The sequence below is a fragment of the Drosophila melanogaster genome, chromosome 3L (assembly GCF_000001215.4).
Source record: "Drosophila melanogaster chromosome 3L".
Taxonomy (NCBI): domain Eukaryota; kingdom Metazoa; phylum Arthropoda; class Insecta; order Diptera; family Drosophilidae; genus Drosophila; species Drosophila melanogaster.
Window position 1 is genome coordinate 7,528,123 of NT_037436.4, and position 19,298 is coordinate 7,547,420.

At 42.1% G+C, this 19,298-nt stretch overlaps 4 protein-coding genes across 15 annotated transcripts; 1 reads left to right on the forward strand and 3 right to left on the reverse strand.

Moving 5' to 3' along the window:
* Positions 1-657: 657 nt before the first annotated feature.
* Positions 658-11,890, forward strand: lqf (liquid facets). 12 transcript variants are annotated; one of them, NM_206291.2, is made up of 10 exons: positions 658-1,064; positions 4,550-4,706; positions 5,233-5,321; positions 5,385-6,043; positions 6,113-6,782; positions 6,922-7,012; positions 7,074-7,345; positions 7,421-7,522; positions 7,762-8,313; positions 8,854-10,157. In NM_206291.2, coding segments are annotated over exons 2-10 (2,496 nt in total). In that variant the 5' UTR covers positions 658-1,064; positions 4,550-4,705; the 3' UTR covers positions 8,914-10,157. The 12 variants fall into 12 exon arrangements, with proteins under 12 accessions (NP_996013.1, NP_001261528.1, NP_001261527.1 ...); NM_001274599.1 differs by having other exon boundaries at positions 7,882-8,313; NM_001274598.1 differs by lacking the exon at positions 7,762-8,313 and adding an exon at positions 8,589-8,647.
* CG16998 (uncharacterized protein) lies at positions 10,938-11,714 on the reverse strand (the record flags this gene model as incomplete). Its single annotated transcript, NM_139877.1, has 1 exon — positions 10,938-11,714. One exon carries the CDS (start codon positions 11,712-11,714, stop codon positions 10,938-10,940), a length of 777 nt encoding a protein of 258 aa, NP_648134.1.
* A 256-nt stretch (positions 11,891-12,146) lies between the features above and the next one.
* On the reverse strand, positions 12,147-13,046 carry CG32374 (uncharacterized protein; the record flags this gene model as incomplete). The annotated part of the gene is made up of 1 exon (NM_168222.1): positions 12,147-13,046. One exon carries the CDS (start codon positions 13,044-13,046, stop codon positions 12,147-12,149), a length of 900 nt encoding a protein of 299 aa, NP_729270.1.
* Positions 13,047-13,459: 413 nt separating this feature from the next.
* CG32376 (uncharacterized protein) lies at positions 13,460-14,335 on the reverse strand (the record flags this gene model as incomplete). Its single annotated transcript, NM_168223.1, has 1 exon — positions 13,460-14,335. One exon carries the CDS (start codon positions 14,333-14,335, stop codon positions 13,460-13,462), a length of 876 nt encoding a protein of 291 aa, NP_729271.1.
* Positions 14,336-19,298: the final 4,963 nt, after the last annotated feature.

Genomic DNA, 19,298 nt, shown 5'->3' on the forward strand with positions numbered 1-19,298 from the left:
GAAAATGTTCTGTTGGCGCCATTTTGGGTAACCGCTAACGGTAGAGGTGGGAACTAAGATATTCGCAGCTCACAAAAACAAGAATCTAAAAACCAAATGATTATCTAATTTAACAATAAGAAAATATATTTAGAAGAACACAGAATTTTAAATCTTGATGTTGAAAATATCCATGCACAACTGTAAATACTTTAGAGAAGTAAAGTTATCACTTTCACGCAAGCAAATTCACCACAGTTTGGTAAGTTTGAGAATGCAAGTGATATCGATAGGTGATTTGTCACAGCTATCGATATCATCGAGTATCATGTTTAAAAATCGGGATGACAACTCAAAAATATCGGCGTTACATTTAAATTACTATGTAAACAACTTGTAGATAATTTTAACATTCTACTAATTAAAAGCTTAAATATTTATTGTACATATAGAAAAATAAAAAGAACGACGGTAGTTGATGGTCAAAGATAAATTGTTATTCCTTTATAAATTTTACATACCAAAAGCAAATGAATATAATTAAATAACAGGAATAATTTTGCTCTTCTGTGAGCTAGTATTTTTAAAATACTTATACTCCAAACTGATAAGAACCGATAGGTTCAGGAATAAATCGATATCGCGATATTTCGAGTGCCCATCAATTCTGGTCCACCACTAGTGCAAAGCGAAAAGCAGAGAAAGAAATAATAATTCGTGTTTTGTGCGCAGAGTGCAAAGGGTAAATAAGTTGCAATATCATCGCAATCGCAGTCGAGAGCCCTATAAACCCGATAGAGTGCCAGGATTTTTGGATATCCATATCGTGCGCGCAGCTATACTATTTTCCCCCTTTGTTGACGTCGCATTGTCGTCATCGTCATCTTGTGACCGTGTCTATTCGAGTCCGAAAAAAGAAAGAAAAGAAAGTCGTAAAATATAGAAAAGAAAACTAGTTGGGGAGGAGGAGTCGCACACACAGACACACACATACACAGCCGAGCGGAGCCCCCACACGCACACACACACAACCAAAGGCGAACTGCAGTGAAGCAACAAAACCAACAATAACAGAAACATTGCAGGTGAGCGAAAGAGTAAGTGGGAGGGGGCCACAAACATATTTCTGTCTCTCTTTCTCTTTGGGGCTTCTTTTTCTTAAATAATAATTTTCCGTAATTATAGATCCCCCTTGTCTAAACGTAATTCCCCGCTAACCGTTTTTTACAACATATGCTTATTGATAGCGCTTCTTTGGCTTTTGTTTTTTGTTGTTTTTTTTTTTATTTGATAACTGCCGTTAGCCGGTCGAGTGATTAGTCATAGTGGATCCAGGGTTGCCAGGGGCGTGGGTGGAAACGGGTTTATGTTTGCGAGGGGGGGCGGATGAGTAATGAATGAAGTTTCGCACATTCGTGTGCCCCCCAATCAGTGCGTCCGTGTGCGTATACGTGTGTGTGTAGGTGCGAGTAGTTCTAGTGTCACAAATGAAATCTAATCGCATTTCTGGCTCGTTATCATACGCACACAGCCACAGAAAGCACCCATGTAGCCATTAATATATTATATACAAATGATACCTAATATACGCCCGCATTTACAACAGATGCAGCAACATTGGAAAATGCAACAGTGCCAGCGGTATGGAGGAGGTGATGGGGGACGCCGAGGCGGATCGAGGAGGGGCCCGGCGATCGTGTGGCACAGTGGGCAGCATCAGCGAGCGAGCAGTGACCTTCGTCACCAGCGGCTAGCCCTTTCCACCTGTTTGAGGTGCTAATAGAAAAACATCTCAAGATAACCATAAACCAAAAGCAAACATTTCATTTGCGAAAGTAACGTAGATACCAGATAAGCAGATGTTTAACACAGACATTTTATTATTATTATGGTCTTTCGTTGTACAATCTTCAATGTTTGTTTGCAGTATTCTCTCCTTAAGTCGAAACAACCAAAATTATAATTTCCAATCCTCAGATCTTTGCGAATTCAATTCAATTTTTAAATATGTATTAAATTTTTAAGTTTTGTTAATCCCAAGATTGTAAGAGAATTGAGTTCAATCTGCAGGGTTTAAATAGAAAAGCTTTCTCGTTGTTTAATGATGAGATAAAAAGTATGTATTTAGGAATCATAGATTGTGGGGCTACTGACGGGCTTTCATCAATATTTTTCATCTTAGCGGAAACATGCTAAACGTCTGACAATAGTGCACGTCAAATAGCCTCGTGAATGTGGAATATTTTGCTCGCATTTAATTGCGTTTGGATATAACGAGAGTGATCGCAGACTGATCAGTACCACCGCGCATATCAATCGGCGAACAACGCACACGCTGCAGCTCCCCATTTCGAGTTTAGTTCGGTGTTTGGAGCGTTTGGGGAGCTTTTTCCGTCTCTTAGCTATACGAGTGTATACGTTCATTGAACCGCTGGCTGGCGTCAAGGCTCGCAGCCTTTGGAACAAAGTGATTCGCAACTCGTTGGGCATTCTGTTTGTTTTGATACCAACACAAGCGCAGCTGTATATTTTTTTGGCAATAAAACGAAGCGGTGACGTTTTGCCGAAAGTCAAGTGCACAGAAACACAAAGAAAGCTTCGTCATTGCCTCTGTCTGGCATTCAATTTGCTCAAGTTCAGACCACCACCACAACAAAAACAGACCGTCACCATCACCACCACCCACTTTTACTTGACTCTTGCACTTCATTTGCGTAGTGTTTTTTGTTTCGCCCGTCTTATACTGCGCGACATTTAATTAAATTATTTCGCCTTCCATTGGCCAAATGAAAACAAACAAACGAGGCAGACAAACGGCCCTTTTTCGCAGTGGATCGTTACTACGATCATCGGTCAATGAATTTCACTGCCCATTTACGAGTATGAGTATTCCCCCCTCATACCAATATTAACTCGATTTCTCGCATAGCTCGAATGCCTGCGGAACGGGTTTATCTGTGAGATACAGTTTTGAGGCGGGTTCTCGATGGAGTTTCCCCACAGCCGGCTCTTCTCGATATGTGTCAAGTGCGTTGTTTACACGAAAAATAAACAAAAATAAATGCAGACCCGTCGGACCGCATAAAGAACGGTGGTTATATCAGAAACTACAGCGATTCTTCAGCTACAAACTGGTTAATAAACGCCACTTAACTTAGCAGTATTTCTGAGATTTTGCTGGGGCCAGCTGGGGTTAATTGCTATCTTAACTGCCGAAAAGACAAAAATATCTTAACAAGCCTCATTATGTTATATGTTGTTATAAAAGTATTGCCCTTATTAATTGTTTTTAAAGTGATATCTAATCAAATTACTATATCTCGAAACAAGAAAGTGGTATATATTTGGATTTCTTAGTCTTATCGATAGCCTAATAAAATTTGGTATTCGCTTATCAAGAATATGTTTGCCTCTTTTATTTATTGCTCGATTATATTATTTTCAATAAATTTATCAACAATATAAAGTGTTTATAGTGAATATAGTAACACACGTACTTTGCGTTTTATCTACTTTTTTCCAAACAAAGCCGTAAAACGCGTGGTCTTACTTTGTACACATGCACGTAATTATCTTATGCTTAATCAGCTATAAATATATATGTACATATATTTGAAATTCTTAATGGTCGAGAACCACATTACTCTAAATTCTTCTCAAAGAACTTTCTTCGCTTTTGCAACAAAATCGATAACAATTTGATTAGCATTCTTCGCATTTAAAAATAGATGGAACCGCGCAAAGAGGGCGGTGGAAAATCAATTCATTTGCTATGAATTCTCGCTGTGCTTGTGGGTCGCCATTTAATGCATAATGCAGTTTGGTCTGAAAATTTGCATATCCAGACATAGTCGTAGACGTTTGTCTGTCCACTTTCTGATTCTTGAGCCCAGGCTATTTGCACTTTTGCGGCTTCTTGTTTCGGTCTGCCATGGGTTAAGTTCAAGCAGAGTCTCTATGAGTTAAATGAGATTGATTGGTAATACTCAAAGAGTTTGCTGCAAAAATAATATTCTTGTAAATATAAAATTCTATATATGGTTAATGGTTAAAATTCAATTGATTACAAGCACTTTCGCTGGCAAATAAATGTGACATTAATTGCTCATTTTGCTCAGTTTGTAAAAAATTATATCTTCATTTAGTTTTGTGCTGTGTATTCCCTAGTCGACTTTGAAATGTCAAGGGAAATACTCTTTTGCCATGTTTTGTTTTATTTTTTTGCCATGCTTTTCCTTTCCGTTTGCTTTTTGTTTGCCCGCAAATTGAATTATTTCTTCTAGAGGCTTTCGGGCTGGATGTATCTAGTATTGTAAAGTCTGGTGCGGTTTTTAAAGCAGCGCTTTAAAATCTCAGGGTTTCGTATCTCAAGTTTGGTTTCAACATATGCTTTCACTCTTTTTGTTTGGTGCACTTGAGTTTGGCGATTACTTTATCTATTAATTTGTGTGTTTTGCACCGATGCAACAACAGACACAACCGACATTTGACTCTATATAAATATGTATATCCGTATGTGTACTCTCTTACTATGTATTTTGATTGTATTTATCTTGTATCTCATATATAGCTTGCTTTGGAGCACTTAAACAGCAATAAACATAAACCAAAACGAATTTAAAAACAAAAAGAGCAAAAAAGTCTAAAGCCTATTCAAGCAAAAGTCCAAAGTTTCTGTATAGCAAATAAAAAAAAAAAACCAAGTCAAACGCAAAAACAAACGAAAAGTAAGTCTGAATGTCAATTCATCTCATATAACTTCAATTTCTTTTCCACAAAAAAAAAAAAACCGCCAATTATAAATGGGACATACTGAAAATATTCGATCTGATTTGATTTGAAACTAAAGTTTCAACTCTCACCACACCGAGCCGCAACACAGAGCAGCAAAACTCACCAAAAAGATCACGTAACACATTCCACATACGTTCCACACCAACTGGTACCGACTCATCTTCACCGTTTTTCTTTGTTTTTGTTCAGATTTTGTAGCCCGAAACACACTTAACACTTTAGATTTGAAAACATTTCAAAAAACCTCACAGAAACTGTCAAAAAGAAAGCCTAAATCCCAAATTTACCACACACTGATTCGCATTAACATCAAAGCGGGACTCTTCGATAGCAAGACTAAACCTAAGATCTAATAACCCTTTTCACAATCCAACCAAAAAACCCCCTATCCTACTAAACGGGTTGGATCACGAAGATATAGCCATGTTAACACCCCTCTCCATCCTTCTTGTCACACAGTGAGAAAGCAAAAGGACGATATGCAGGTCAATGTCGCTGGTCTGCGCAGAAACATCAAGAACCTTGCGCACAACTACTCCGATGCCCAGGTGAGTGATCTACATGATCCATAAGCCAATTTAGCTATTTAAAACCAACATTGATATCCACAGGTTAAAGTGCGTGAGGCAACCTCGAATGACCCTTGGGGTCCTTCGGCTGCCATCATGAGCGAGATAGCGGAACTCACCTACAATGTGGTGGCCTTTTCGGAAATCATGCAGATGATCTGGAAGCGTCTTAATGACCACGGCAAGAACTGGCGACATGTGTACAAGGCACTCATTTTGCTGGAGTATCTGATTAAAACCGGCTCGGAAAAGGTCGCCCAGCAGTGCAAGGAGAACATCTTTGCCATTCAAACCCTGCGAGAGTTTGTGTATTTCGAAGAGGGCAAGGATCAGGGCACCCATGTCCGTGAGAAGGCCAAGCAGCTGGTCACTCTTCTTAAGGATGACGAGCGACTGAAGAATGAGCGTGTGAAGGCGCAGAAGGCAAAGGAAAGATTCGCCCAGAACCCGAGTGGGTTCGGCAGCGATGGCTATATTGATGGACCATCGCAACGAGACTTGCCGCCAGGCTGGCAGGAGGAGCCGCCTAAATCGGTATCCGAACTGGAAATGGTTCGTCCCCAGACGGCCGGCGAGGAGGAACTTCAACTGCAGCTGGCCATGGCCATGTCACGAGAGGAAGCGGAACAGGAGGAGGCCAAGCGACGCAGTGATGATGTGCGTCTGCAACTCGCCCTCAGCCAGAGTGAGCAGGATTTCAAGTGAGTAGAGAACGTCTAATAAAACAACTCGTCTGGTTTCAATACCAATCAAATCCTCCAATTTATTAGGGATCCAAACGGACGACCTATTCCTGCGCCCAAGAAGGAGGAACAACAGAGTCATTTGCTAGATCTGCTGGATATTTCTCTGGGGGCTACGAGCATCTCAAGTCCGCCGCTGGGCGCTGCAGGCGGCGCCCCCACGGCTGTTGTCGATCCCTGGGCCATGCCAGGTCCAAGAGCTCCCAGCCAGTTGTCCGATCCGTGGTCAGGTACTTCCTCGCCTCAAGTGGATCCCTGGAATCCCTCCGCTGCCCCACGAACCATCTTGGGTGCCGGAGTGCCGATGACTTCGGCGCCATTGGGAGCTGGAAACGATGCCTGGGGAGCTCGCACTCAGTCGCCTTCGGTGGCCTCGGGCTCCTCCAACGAAGGTTGGCTGCAAAGTAATGGTAATGCCAACCAAAACGGACGTGGAGCCACTCCGGCCGGCCCTCCTGCTGAAGGCTGGCTGATAAAATCCACTGCTGTCGGAGCTTTGGGAGCTGCGCCAATTAATCATGCGGCAAATAATGGTAGCTCATCTTCGGATCCCTGGCTAGCAGAGCCAGCAGCATCGGCGGCAGGAGGAGCAGCAGCAGTTGGCTTGGCAGATCCCTGGGCGCCAGGAGCAGCATCTCAAACGGGTGCGGGGGCACTGGATGACCCATGGAAAGCACTCGGAACTGGCGCCATTAAGGTAAGCGGTATATTAATCTTTTAATTGATTGAATTGCATTGATAATTAGATTTACTATGAGCTAATTCAATAATATAATTTAATTTTTTACACATTGTGTATATATTTAAATGATGTAAAACATTCTTGTGAATTTCAGAAACAATCCCCCGAGTTTGATGAGTTCGACTTGATCACCAACCGAAACAAGAGTGAGCACAGCAATTCTAACGCCTCCAACAACAACAATGGTAAGGCCTTTTTCGTTTGATAACATCACTTTCGAGCTTATCACAATGAAACCATTTCCAGCTTCTCTGCTCGATGACATGGATCCGCTATCGGCGAACTACGGAAATGGAGGTATAAATAGCAGTATGCATCCGTCGACGGGGGCCACGGCAAAGAAATCTATAAAGGATGCTCATTCTTTCCTCGGCGAGAACTCTGCGCTTGTTAACCTAGACAATCTGATCAAACCGATTGCGCCACAGACGCAAACGGGTAATCAGCCGGCGTACAATCCCTTCAGCGACAACGTAGTGCCACCCAAGACGAATCTATTCCAGCAACAGCAGCCAGCCGTGAGTTAAATTTTGGATTTGATTTAAATAGATATTTGTAGATTTGCTTATTATTTTTTTGTGGTTTACCTCTAGGTGCCGTCCATCAATCAGCTGAAACAACAGGCCCCGTTTTCAGTCAGCATGAACCAAGATCCCTGGGCACCTGTAATGGGCGGAGTTAGTACGACTTCGCAGGTGAGTTGCCAGAATTTGGAGGATTTCGTGCGTCTGCGGTGTTAGGGAAACTCTGCGTACTTGTACTTATATTTTGATTATTTTTGAGGGTTTGCTCCTCTGATGACTTATCGATATTTCTGTTTACTATTTAAAACTATCTTATCATTTCACCTCTGCATTTTGTTTCCTTTTACTATCGTTTGTCCTTCTGTCATTTCGTTTTGAGCAACCGTTGCATGTAAAACCCGACATTCTAGCCAAAACTTCCGCCTCCCGTACGTCCCACTAGCCTCAATTTGGGGCCCTCGTCTGTGGGTGAATTTCAACTGTTGAGTGCGTTAAGTAATCCCATCATTCCCATTGCCCACATCCCCCAGCCACAGCCCAATTTGCAGGTCTACAATAATGCGTATCAAAGTAGCAGCAGCACTAATATCCTTGGAAAAAGCAACATCCCGACCAATATGAATAGCTCCACCAGCAACAGCACCATACACAGCTGTTACGCAAGTCCGAGTCCGGGCGTCGATGGCATTCGCAACATGGATATATTCACCGAACGTCCTTACTATAATAGTCCAACAGCACCTGCTGATGATACCTACATGTACAACAGCAGGGATAATAACAATATCAACAGCAACTATGGTACTCCCAGTCTATATTCAAGTTTTGCTGCCAGCTATAGCAGCGCCCTATCCGATTCTCTGGCCGAAACTCCTGGAATTAGTGTTGCTCCCTTGGGTTTTGTGGCCGATACTGTCATGAGTTTTGGTCCCTCATCCTCGTCGGCCAACTGCAAGCTGGAAGTGAGTTTGCTGCCGCTAAAGTTGTCGTTGCTGCCAATCCCACACTACCACCTTTGCCAGAAGTTGTTGTTTATCGTTTAGTTTGCATTTTTATTTAGAAATTTATTTCTTTGATTTAGTTTTCTTTTTGTTTGTTTTGCAAGTATGAGTACTATGAGCTGCTGAATGGGGAGTGCAGCAAAAGGTTTGCCATGCTGCCTTCCAAAGAATACATACTCATCCTAACCAAAAGCTCTGCTAAAACCCAGTTGATCCATAATATTTTCTAATTGTAGCCATCAATGGAGGCTTGGACGCTTAAATAAAACATACACTAAGCAATAAATGCAAATGGGTAAAATGTTTTTCGAATGTGCATGTTCTGCTATTTAACTCGTAGAATACCCTCTAACAACTAAAACTATTAAACAATTTATGAAAACCCTGTAGTTGGCTTAGAAAACTAAAAACTCTGCATGTCAGTCGCTTATTATTAGTACATTAGCTTTCGCGAAATGAAACATTGAAATAAATATAACTAATCGACATTGAATTTTGCAGCAAAATAACAACATGCCGTGGATCAAGCCGGAAGCAGCAACAAATCCGTTTTTGTCGTAAACTGGCGTCGATCAATCACAACAATGTAAGCAGAAGGAGCAGCGGGATCATCAATTAAGGGAAAGTCAACTAATAAAGGCCTGACTGGTGTATAAGAAGCTGTCCAATAGCGTTAGCAACAATAGCAGCAGAAGCAACCAACTTTGACTCTACATAACTGCAGAGAGGGAAATATGAATTAATTAATAAATTATGTGTAAGGAAGTATTATTAAAGTGTAAAATATGTGATGTATGTGAGAGAGAAAGCCAAGATCCAGCGAAATAGAAATTGAGGAGTTAAATAGAAACAGCAACGACACCCAGCCAAGATGAGTAGAAAAGTTGTGCGCAGGAAGCTTACAAGTAAACTGAACTTGAGTCTAACACATTTGCAATAATTAAATCTGTAAAAACCAACCCATTAGAAATCGCAACCCCTTACGCCCTTCAGCTGGGGAATCCTTCACTGTCAGTCTTCAAGTACTTCCTTAGTTGATCACTTACTGTTAATTAATTTCTATCCTTGTTGGGGAAAGAACCAAGAAGGCAGCCGCAAAAGGAGATCAATCGAGTCCAACCTAATGATGCAAATTGAAATTAAAAAAATTGTTATATAGCTTTAAAGAATGCATTGGTAAAGCGAATATGTTTAAAACCATGTTAAACAAATTATATGTGCTTGTAATTGTAAATTTTTTTACGTTCATTTTTGTAAAATTTATTGTGCGCGCATGTTGCAGAAACCAAATACAATTATTAATGGCTTTTGGCTATCGATTTTTAAACACATTTTTACGATTTTTTCGAGTTGACAGTTGATTTGTTTGTGCATTCGCTTTTGGTCCACCTTCAAGTCACCAATGCATACGCGAGTTTGCTGTTGAACATTTTTATAGCGAATAGTTTAAAATTTACAAAAACCTTTGAACACATATACAAAGAACAAGATTACAAGAGCAAATCGAAAACTAAAACAAAACAAAATAAAATGATGGTATACATTTAGGCTAGAATACGTAACGAATTGTATAAGAGTAACTTAATGATAAACAAAATATACATATATATATATATATAAAAGAAAGCCGATTCGGTGTGAAATTATGCTTAAGAGATTTACATGCCTGACTAGCAAGCGTATACACCCCACAACGCTGATACCCTTTTATATATATGAAGACACACAACCCCAAAAATCACATATACACTTGCAAACTGCAAATTTTAAGCATATTTTCATATTATTAAAACTTTATTTTAACTAAAAAAAAAAACAAGCGAAAAAAATCTCCATGTAAAAGTCAGACCACTTTCGATGCTCCCATTGCACAACTAAGCGGGTGGCGACTGAGTGTGCCAATGCCCGGGGGCCTCCACTTGACAGCCTGCGCCAGCATTCAACACTTTGTTGGGGCATCATCACACTCATGTCGGATACATCGGGCCAGGGCACAGGCAGAGACAATCCCAATAGCAATCCGCATCCGAATCCCCCAAACTCAAACCCGATCCCGATCCCAGCAGCAACGGCAGCACGATTATGTTAATTTCGGGGGCCGCCAGAGTGCAGCATTAACGGAGCACGCCCACCGCATATGGCAGTGATATTTTGGCCAGCTGGGATGTGGATGTGTATGGGGATATGGATATGGAATCGGGATGGGGCTGGATATGGATATGGATTGCTGGATGTGGCTGTTGCGCAAGTGGCCAGCTAGCTGGCAGGCTGGTTTCGGTTTTGATATTTGACATGCGCCAGGGGCCATCAGGAAACTTCGTTTAAATGAAATCAAAATGCACAAATACATAATTTACACAAATTTGCCGTCGAGCTGCGGTACGAGTTTATCGCCTCGGTTGGGCACGAAAAAGAGCGGCTCCTCAGATGGCTGGGAAAATGCTGGCGGATTGTATAATGCATCGGGTATTCCAGGAGCGATGAGCATCCAGCAGATGCAGGAAGAACTGGCATCCAAACATAGTTTTTCGATGAGGGGCACGATAAGAACAAACAAAACAAAAACATCTTGTGCATTATATGGTTTAATTTTTATATGTCATATTAATTTTTCTATCATTTTCCAGTACATTGAATATCCAGGTAACATAGTTGGCTAGCCTAGTGTACACGCCTGGAAAATGTGGGTCAGCACATCCATGCGCAAAGGATACGATTCCATAGCTACTGCCGCGGTGAACCAAGGGAGCTCCTGAGTCGCCGTAGCAGTGATCTCGTCCAGCTCCAGCTGCACACACCATATCATCCGTGATGGGACGATGCAGATGGGAGTAAAGTCGCTGGCAAAGTCTCTGATTAATAACTTTCACCACTGTGCCACGTAGTCTAGGTTCCGATTCACTGTCAGTGGCATCTGGATTGCCCCAACCGGCAACCAAAAGGGTTCGTGGAAGTATATTAAGACTCGGAAGCGGCAGCTTCACCACCTGAATATTTCCTCCCAAAGTAAAGGATTTATCTAACTTCAACAAGGCGATGTCGTTTTCCAGAGTACGTAGATTAAAATCTGGATGAAGGATAACACTCACTACGTTCCTTCTCTGACCACCACCATCAGTGAAAGTAGATCCTGCACGAACGGAGTAGCTATCTGGATACTGAACACAATGTCCAGCCGTCACCAACCAGAGTGATGTAATCAATGCCGAACTGCAACTATAGTTGCCATGCACCGTGATCGAAGCCAACCATGGTGTAAGATGAATGGGCACCTCTACTCCACCCACGATCCGTTCCTGGGGCGATAAAGCACTGGTTTTATGGCCACAAATGAGCAGTAAAATCAACGCCAAAATATTCATCATCCGTACAAAAACAAATGGACCGTAAAGAACCAATATTGGCCGATAACTGAAATTTGACTTCTTGACCCTTGGGCGCGAACTCTTTGCTAGCCAGCCGGGAATCACGAATGCTAATGACCTCCGGGTTTGGCATGCGACCTACTGAATTTGGCATGAATATTAATTGACGCTTTAAATAAATACTATATTCTTTCTCTTGGGTGCCTTACAACGCAATCTCAAGCATGGATTTTTTGTTTGAGCGTAAATTCAATATATTGTTAACCATAGACAATTTTTAGGCAATTTCTTTACTATTATAATTTATTTTAAAATTTCGAACTTAATATTTACGTAAACTCACAAAAGCATCTGATCAATTTATAATAAACTTAATCTCTCTAGAAAATGATGAAATTTTTGTTTGACCTTTTCTGCACAAATCAGAGATTAATACTTCTTTGCAACTTTCTTAATCCAGCGAGTATATTGCAACACATTGACATATACACCCGGATATTTGGCACTGGCACAACCGATTCCGAACGATGTTATTCCGTAGAGCACGCCATTATGGACCAGTGGACCTCCGGAGTCTCCGGAGCAAGTATCTCGGTTCTTTCGTTTGGCGCAGATCATTTGCTTGTATATCTTGATCCCGGTGCCCCGATAATCTTGCTGACACTTGGCTCGGCTCACCTTGCACACAATCACGCCCCGCAGATATCGCTGGACATTCTGGGCGTTGGCTGAGGTCAGACCCCATCCGCTGGCCAGGTAACATTTAGGAAATCGCTTCGTTCTCGTGGAGGGAAGCTTCACCTTCTGGACACACCGGCCGACATTCAGTGGAGTCTTTAGCTTCATCATGCACAAATCGTTCTTCATGGTGTATTCACTATAGTTTGGATGGCACACAGTTTTCTGAACATGTCGAAGTTGACCGCCTCTTCTCTGCTGCGTTGATCCCGCTCGAACAGTATACCTTCCCGGATTGCCGATCTTGCAATGCTGGGCAGTTAGAATCCATCGCCGATTAAGTATAACACAACCACAAATGAAGTAGTTGTTATAGTGAAGAGCACACTGGTATGGTGCCCTGGAGCATTTGATCTTCTTGCCGTTCACAATTCGAGTTGGCAGGTAGTCCTGTGCCTCCAGAGCATTTATGGCGGGGTTAGTGGATATATTTCCGGGTAAAAAAGTCTGGGGCTTAATACGTGGGCCCTCATAAAGCAGATAGTGGGTACCGTTGTCTACATAGTAGCCACTCCAGTTCTTTGACTGACCACCTACCACCAGAATCCACAGATTCGCAATAACAACTATTCCCGATAAATTTGAAGTCATCCTAAAAGACGTTTTTATAACCGATCGGAGCAACGATCGCCTCTGGACTGAGCCATCTTAGAACAAAAGCTCACCTTTTGACCTCTTAGTTCCCGGTTCTTGTTGACCATTTAGCTTTAGCTCCGTTGAAGTAGGTTAAGCTAATTAGCGGATTCTGGCAAAAAATTAACCCGCAGCGTTTATCGTATTTGAAATGCTGTCAAACATTTTTCATAAGCCAGGCCTTTCAGCTAAACGTGATTAATTTAGCTTAAATCAAACATTTATTAGTTTGGGTAATAATTAAATAATATAAAGAAACCATTTAAATTGCTAGAACTTTATTGAATTTAATATTATTATGGAAATACTTTTCTGCGTTCAAAATTACGTTGATCTCATGCGTAATATAGTTTTTATTGTATTAAACCATATTAATATTTGTGAATGACTTTTTTAATCCAAGGAACGTATCGTTTGCAGTTGACATAAACACCGGGATAGTTTTTGTTGGCGCAACCAATGCCCCAGGACACGATTCCATAAAGGACGCCTCTGCTGGTTAGGGGACCACCAGAATCTCCGGAACAGCTATCCTTGTTTGTTCGACTGGCGCAGATCATGTCCTTGTATATTTTTAGCCCGGCTTTTTTGTACATTTTTTGGCACTTTGATCGTTTTATATAGTCAATTTGCACGCGGCGAAGATAGCGCTGGACATTCTGCGCATTAGCCGAGGTAATACCCCATCCGCTGACTACAAATTTCTTGGGAAATTTCGTTGTTTTGGTAGAGGGTAGCTTCACAGGCCTAACACATTTGCCAAAGTAGACCGGGGATTTCAGTTTCATCATGGCCAGATCGTGTCGCATGGTGTAGTCATTGTAGGCCGCCAACGCCACGATTTTCTTCACATGACGCAGTTGACCACCTCGTCTCTGTTGATCCGAGCCCACTCGCACGGTGTACTTTTCAGGTGGTCCAAAAAAGCAGTGGTGGGCAGTGAGTATCCAAATTTTATTGATGATCACACAGCCACAAACAAAGTATCCTTCGTAGTGTAGGGATCCCTGGAAGGGAGCTTCTGTGCACGGAATCCTTTTGCCATTAACGATTCTAGTTGGAAAACTTTCCTGGGCTTCCAGGGCGTTGATGAAAGGATTCGAGGATATATTTCCAAAGTTGGGTGTTGGTGCGATATCCTCTGGCTTTCCGTACAGCAAGTAATGAGTTCCATTGTCCTTATAGTATCCTGACCACGAAGGATCCCTTTCTCGTCCCTCACTTTCTGATCCGAAATTTTGATACATTGCAATAACCGCTCGAGTCCAAGATCGCGAATTGACTGAAAGGAGTTACCTTTCCAGTTACCTTTCGACCTCTTGATAACCGACTTAAGCCTTCATTAATGGTTTTTACGCTTTAGCTAAAAACCAGTCTTTAAGTTTGCCATTTCATTTATTAGTCGCCAAATAGGTCAAATTTTGAATTTGCAATTTTTAAGCCTTGTCGTTTGAACTTAGTTTGGTGATAGCAGAGAACCTTCCAAATGAAGTCATCAGAATGAATAGCTTTTTGTACACAGAATCATAAAATTATCAATTTATTCAAATATTTAAGGAAATCTTATATTATACAAAGGATTTCGTTTTATGTAACTGTAGAAAAGATGGGTAAGTTTTGAAATTTTAAAACCATACTAAATAATCTAATCTTTCGTGATTTGTCAAGAAAGTGATACGAGGGGGTCTTTGGCTTCTTCTTTATTTATTGCCGCTAGTGGTAATCGCTTATAACCCCTTTTCACTTCTGGATTTTTTGTGGCAGGTTTCAGTTGCCCATTTTTGGTAGGGCGCCGTTTCCGCATAACTCCAGCTCGATTCAAACTCAGGCGGAGACAAAACAATAAAACTATTAATTTAATGTAAATTTTGCGCAGCTTAATTATGTGCGAAATCACAGGGGACACAATGGATGTGGACACGGCCGGGCAGGAATAATTAGGCAGCCGCACTCACACAAAAGTGAAAGGAGCACTTGGACTTGGAGCACGAGGTCCAGGTTTAGGCCATAATGGTGCCGCCGATAATTATGTAAGCAGGCAGCAAAAATTCATTAGCTCGGCGCCTATGCAAATTTCTTTTTGCCCCCGCTCCTTAAATTGCATTTACGCGGGAGCTGCCAGCTGCCAGATAGCCGATAACGGTGGCATTTCATTCGTTTCTTGCCGAGATTACTCGCTTATCGCTAACTGGAATGCCTGTTTTTTTTCCTTTTGTCCCCGAAAGGAAAGGAGCGGGAGGAGCTTCAATGCCTACGGCCATGTGGGCCAGCAATAATATCCGCACTGTTTCGTGTGGCGAAAAGCGTGAAGAATCGCAATTTGTATGGTTTAATTAAAAAATCTGTCAAATGCCAGTTTGTGTGCTCATTAATGGGTCTCTGAGGCACGGCCCCCAAACAGCGAAATCATGCTTGACATAGCATGAACCCGGGTTCCAATAGACCATGCCGTTCCACATCGCGATATTATGCTCGATATGTGCGGCTCACGTTGATGTCTGGCGGCAGATGGGGGAACTGCCAACCAGGCAGGCAGCCTGCACCTTTGACAAAACGGCAAACAAAAGACTGAGGCAACGAACCTGGTTATTACGAGCCTGTCGCGGCGGCTCTTGCATAATAGGAACTTTTTGGCCAAATTGATTTTTAATTATGGCTTTGCCGAAAAACATGTTGAAATACCAAACTGACGGGCTGTCTGTTCTGGGAAGGTTGCAACTTTGAGAACTCCAGATTTTGAAAGGCGGCCCTGAACAAGCTCTAATGAATTTTTGAGTATTTTGGAATCTAAATTTAAACTTCAGGCAATACTTAAACTTTTCCATATATATATAAAGCCGAAACGACTCTCATCATCATAATATTATACAATGTTGTTATAAATTGTAATTTCAGGATATCGAAAAAAAAGTTGTTGTGATTTATGAAGAAAACGAAATTCAAAGTCGCACTGTGACTGCATGAGGTCATCTGGCCGTCAAATTCGTAGTAAAAGAAATAAAGATATCTCGTTATGATATCTTGGATTACCCGCAATTCGGTGGCAGCAATTAAGCCATTACAGTGGTCTCTGCACCAACTTTCATTTTCTGGCATAATTGAAACATAATTTTTGTAGTGTAAAATCGCACCGGCCGGCACTCGAACACGCCAAGAAAATTTCACCCATTTCGCACGTTTCATGTCGATCCGAGCCGTTAGTTAATCATTTGATGGCATTGCGCTGCCTTTTTGTCAAGTCAGCACGCGAGACGCACCCGACCAGTCGCCAGATATTGGCAATTATCGCCGTAGCCATCAGCTGCCGATAGCGATAGCAAGCTCGAAGTACTCCAGACTTCAAGCTCCACGCCATTTGGATCTGGCCAGACGCACCCAGCATCAGCTCCACCTCCTCCTCCTTAGACCCTCCTGTCCTGTCCGCCCGGGATCCGCCCATCACTTGGAAGAATTGTGACATTTAGACACAACAAATCATAGCAGGCAAGATCATTAGGTTGCACAGCTAAAAAGTTTTGGATTTTACTATAAATTTAAGAAAATAAATGGGATTATTTGGAGTTGTGTCTCCTAAGCTCTTTAAATTACATTAACAAATGATATATTATGGATGTGATATTATAAATATCTCTTAGGTTTTTGCAAATACCTAATCTCGGCAAACAACTTGCCACCTAATACAGACTATGCTTTAAGTTTTTAGTCAGAAAAGAGTGATCTAGATTTTTTTCCGAGTGTCTGTGTCTGCCTCGTTTTGTATGTCAATGGGTGTATAGAAATCGAAAGTTTCACACTTGTCAATTAAGTGCACCGAGTGGTGGCTCTTGTTGTTGCCGTCTCCACACTTCATCATGCGACTGGGGCGGCACTGCAGTGCGACGTTGGAATTGGTGGAGCTGCAGTTGAAAAGCGACTGTCAATGAAAATGAAATTTTATTGAGATTTTTACCGAAACCCCCTGCTTCTTTTTGAAATTAATTAGAAAAGTGCCTGCATTTGTATCGCCGGCCATGTGTGTTTGGGTAGCTTAATTGCTTTGACGTCTCGTGCGTGGTGTTGTGTGTGTGTGTGTGTGTGTGTGTGTATTTGCGGTTATATAAGTCGTAAAATACTTAAGCCATAATAATCTCCAATTGGAAACGACTATCACTTTTACCATCGATCGACCGAATGCACAACGGACGACTGCTCCATCCCATAAAGCTAACAAGCGAAAATCGCTGACTCTTCTAAGCGATTCTGGTGTGGGGGGGCAGCAGTGAAAGTGATCGCTCCACGGGAGCGGGTGACAATGTTGCAACTCAGCAGACCGTTTTCCTTATGCACTTACGCAATCAATCTCAGCCGTCAGCGGCATGATCGGCAACTCCTCGATCTGCTCCCGCTGCTCATTAAACGCACATAATTGTTATATCGATGGCTGGGGCACCTACTACCGACCGGTTGCATTCAATGGCCAAATTTGGTTAAATAATGCACCACCACTGGCCACTTTTACCTCACCGAAAAAAAGAGCGCAACGAAAGCGAAAGTTCTTTTGTCTTGCGTTTAACCAAAAACTAAACGGGAAAAAAGGCTCCTTCGGATCGATTCTTATCGCCCCGCTTTTTACGCTGCACTCCGCTGCCAGATCGGCAGATTTATGCACTTTTCATTTCACTTACCAGCCAACAAGCAACATGCGCTGCGAAACAACCTCAACTACATGAAACGATGCCGAGGAACCAGGCAACTTTCTTCGGCACTCCATCCAAATTATTATGCGCATATGGGGGCGCCAACATTGGTACACCGGGACACTCGATTCATCGCTCCAGCGGAGCCTCCTCGCTCGATTCTTTAAATTGCCACTTGCACTTGACCGAGCAGATGCCGCAGGGCAGGGACGGGCGGAATGGGCAAGGTGCTCCAGGAAGACCACATATAGATACGGATAAACAGTGAGCAGAAATAAACGTGGTTAAGTGAAATTTTAATTAAGTAATATTTTCAAAATGGAAAATAGGATCTTCGAGGTTTTCCAGGATCATGTTATCAGCTTTAACTGAGTATCTGTGAATACTATAAAGGCAGTCTGTTGACTTATTTAATCTGCCACAAGTTACCAACATTTCTTAAAATATAAAGTTACTGGATTTCCTTTAATTGGCGACCACTGTACCCGGGCCACCCAGAATGTGCGACAAACTGGGCCCCAATTAAGTTTGCAGCATTTTAATCAAGTCGATGCGTTTTCGGATGCATTAAGTTTTGAGTTTTTCAGTTCACAGGTTGGGTTAATTTGTGAAAGTTTTGTGTAAACAAAGCCCCAAATCCCCCCGAGGGTCTCCATTTGCAGTTGGTCAGTTGGTCCGCCGATCGGCCATAAATTCAATCAGGCGTGGCCACTGCCACATCGAGATCGACCAAAAGGTGTACGTGCGATGCGCAGACGATGTCCATATATTTTCCCATACCCTTAACGTTTCGGTTTCTTTCGGTTGACATTGGCTTAAAATATTTGGAGTAAAACTGATTTAATTGACGTTGACGTTGCGTAATCTCCAGGCATTGGCCGTGGCCCTGCCAATTGGCCGCCGCATCCTGTCATTCCAGGGCGATAACAGCGGCAATCAACTGGACAATAATGTGGCATAATTGGCCAGCCCAGGTCGGATTTAAAACTGGGCCCGAACGACTGGGCTTAAACTGGGTTAGTGGCGCCGGCGCCAAATTCAAAAACTTGAAGCGGCATCGGGGCAAAAAACCAAAACAAAGCACGGCCCAGGGAAAAAGTGCAGAAAATGGAGCCAGATCAAGCGACCAGTTCGTGTCATGTGATTTTTATCGTTAATAGGAAACAACTGCAGCAGCAGCAGCAGCCAAATCCAAATACAAATCCAAAGAGACAAGTACAAAGCCAAGCGCCGCCGATTGTTGCAGCTTGGCTAGTCCACATCGAACTGCGACTGGCAGAGCAACAAATGTTGCATTGACATGAAAAGGGTTTTTATTCAATTGCTGGCAACATGCTACGCCGCAAATGAAAAAAGAAATATAAAATACAAATAAAAATGTAAGCGCTTGTGAGTCAGTCCTATATTTATATATGGATATTGAGTGATAAAAGTGATATAAGTAATTTGCAAATGTATCAATTAAATGTATACAAATCTTCAGTAACTTTCAGAATATAAATGTACAAAAATTAGATATTCTATTAAAAATAAT

Excerpts from the sequence above, each read along its gene's own strand:
- lqf (NM_206291.2), top strand. Across the intron at positions 7,346-7,420 it reads TCCAGCAACAGCAGCCAGCC|GTGCCGTCCATCAATCAGCT; the intron begins GTGAGTTAAATT and ends GTTTACCTCTAG. Across the intron at positions 8,314-8,853 it reads CGGCCAACTGCAAGCTGGAA|CAAAATAACAACATGCCGTG; the intron begins GTGAGTTTGCTG and ends TGAATTTTGCAG.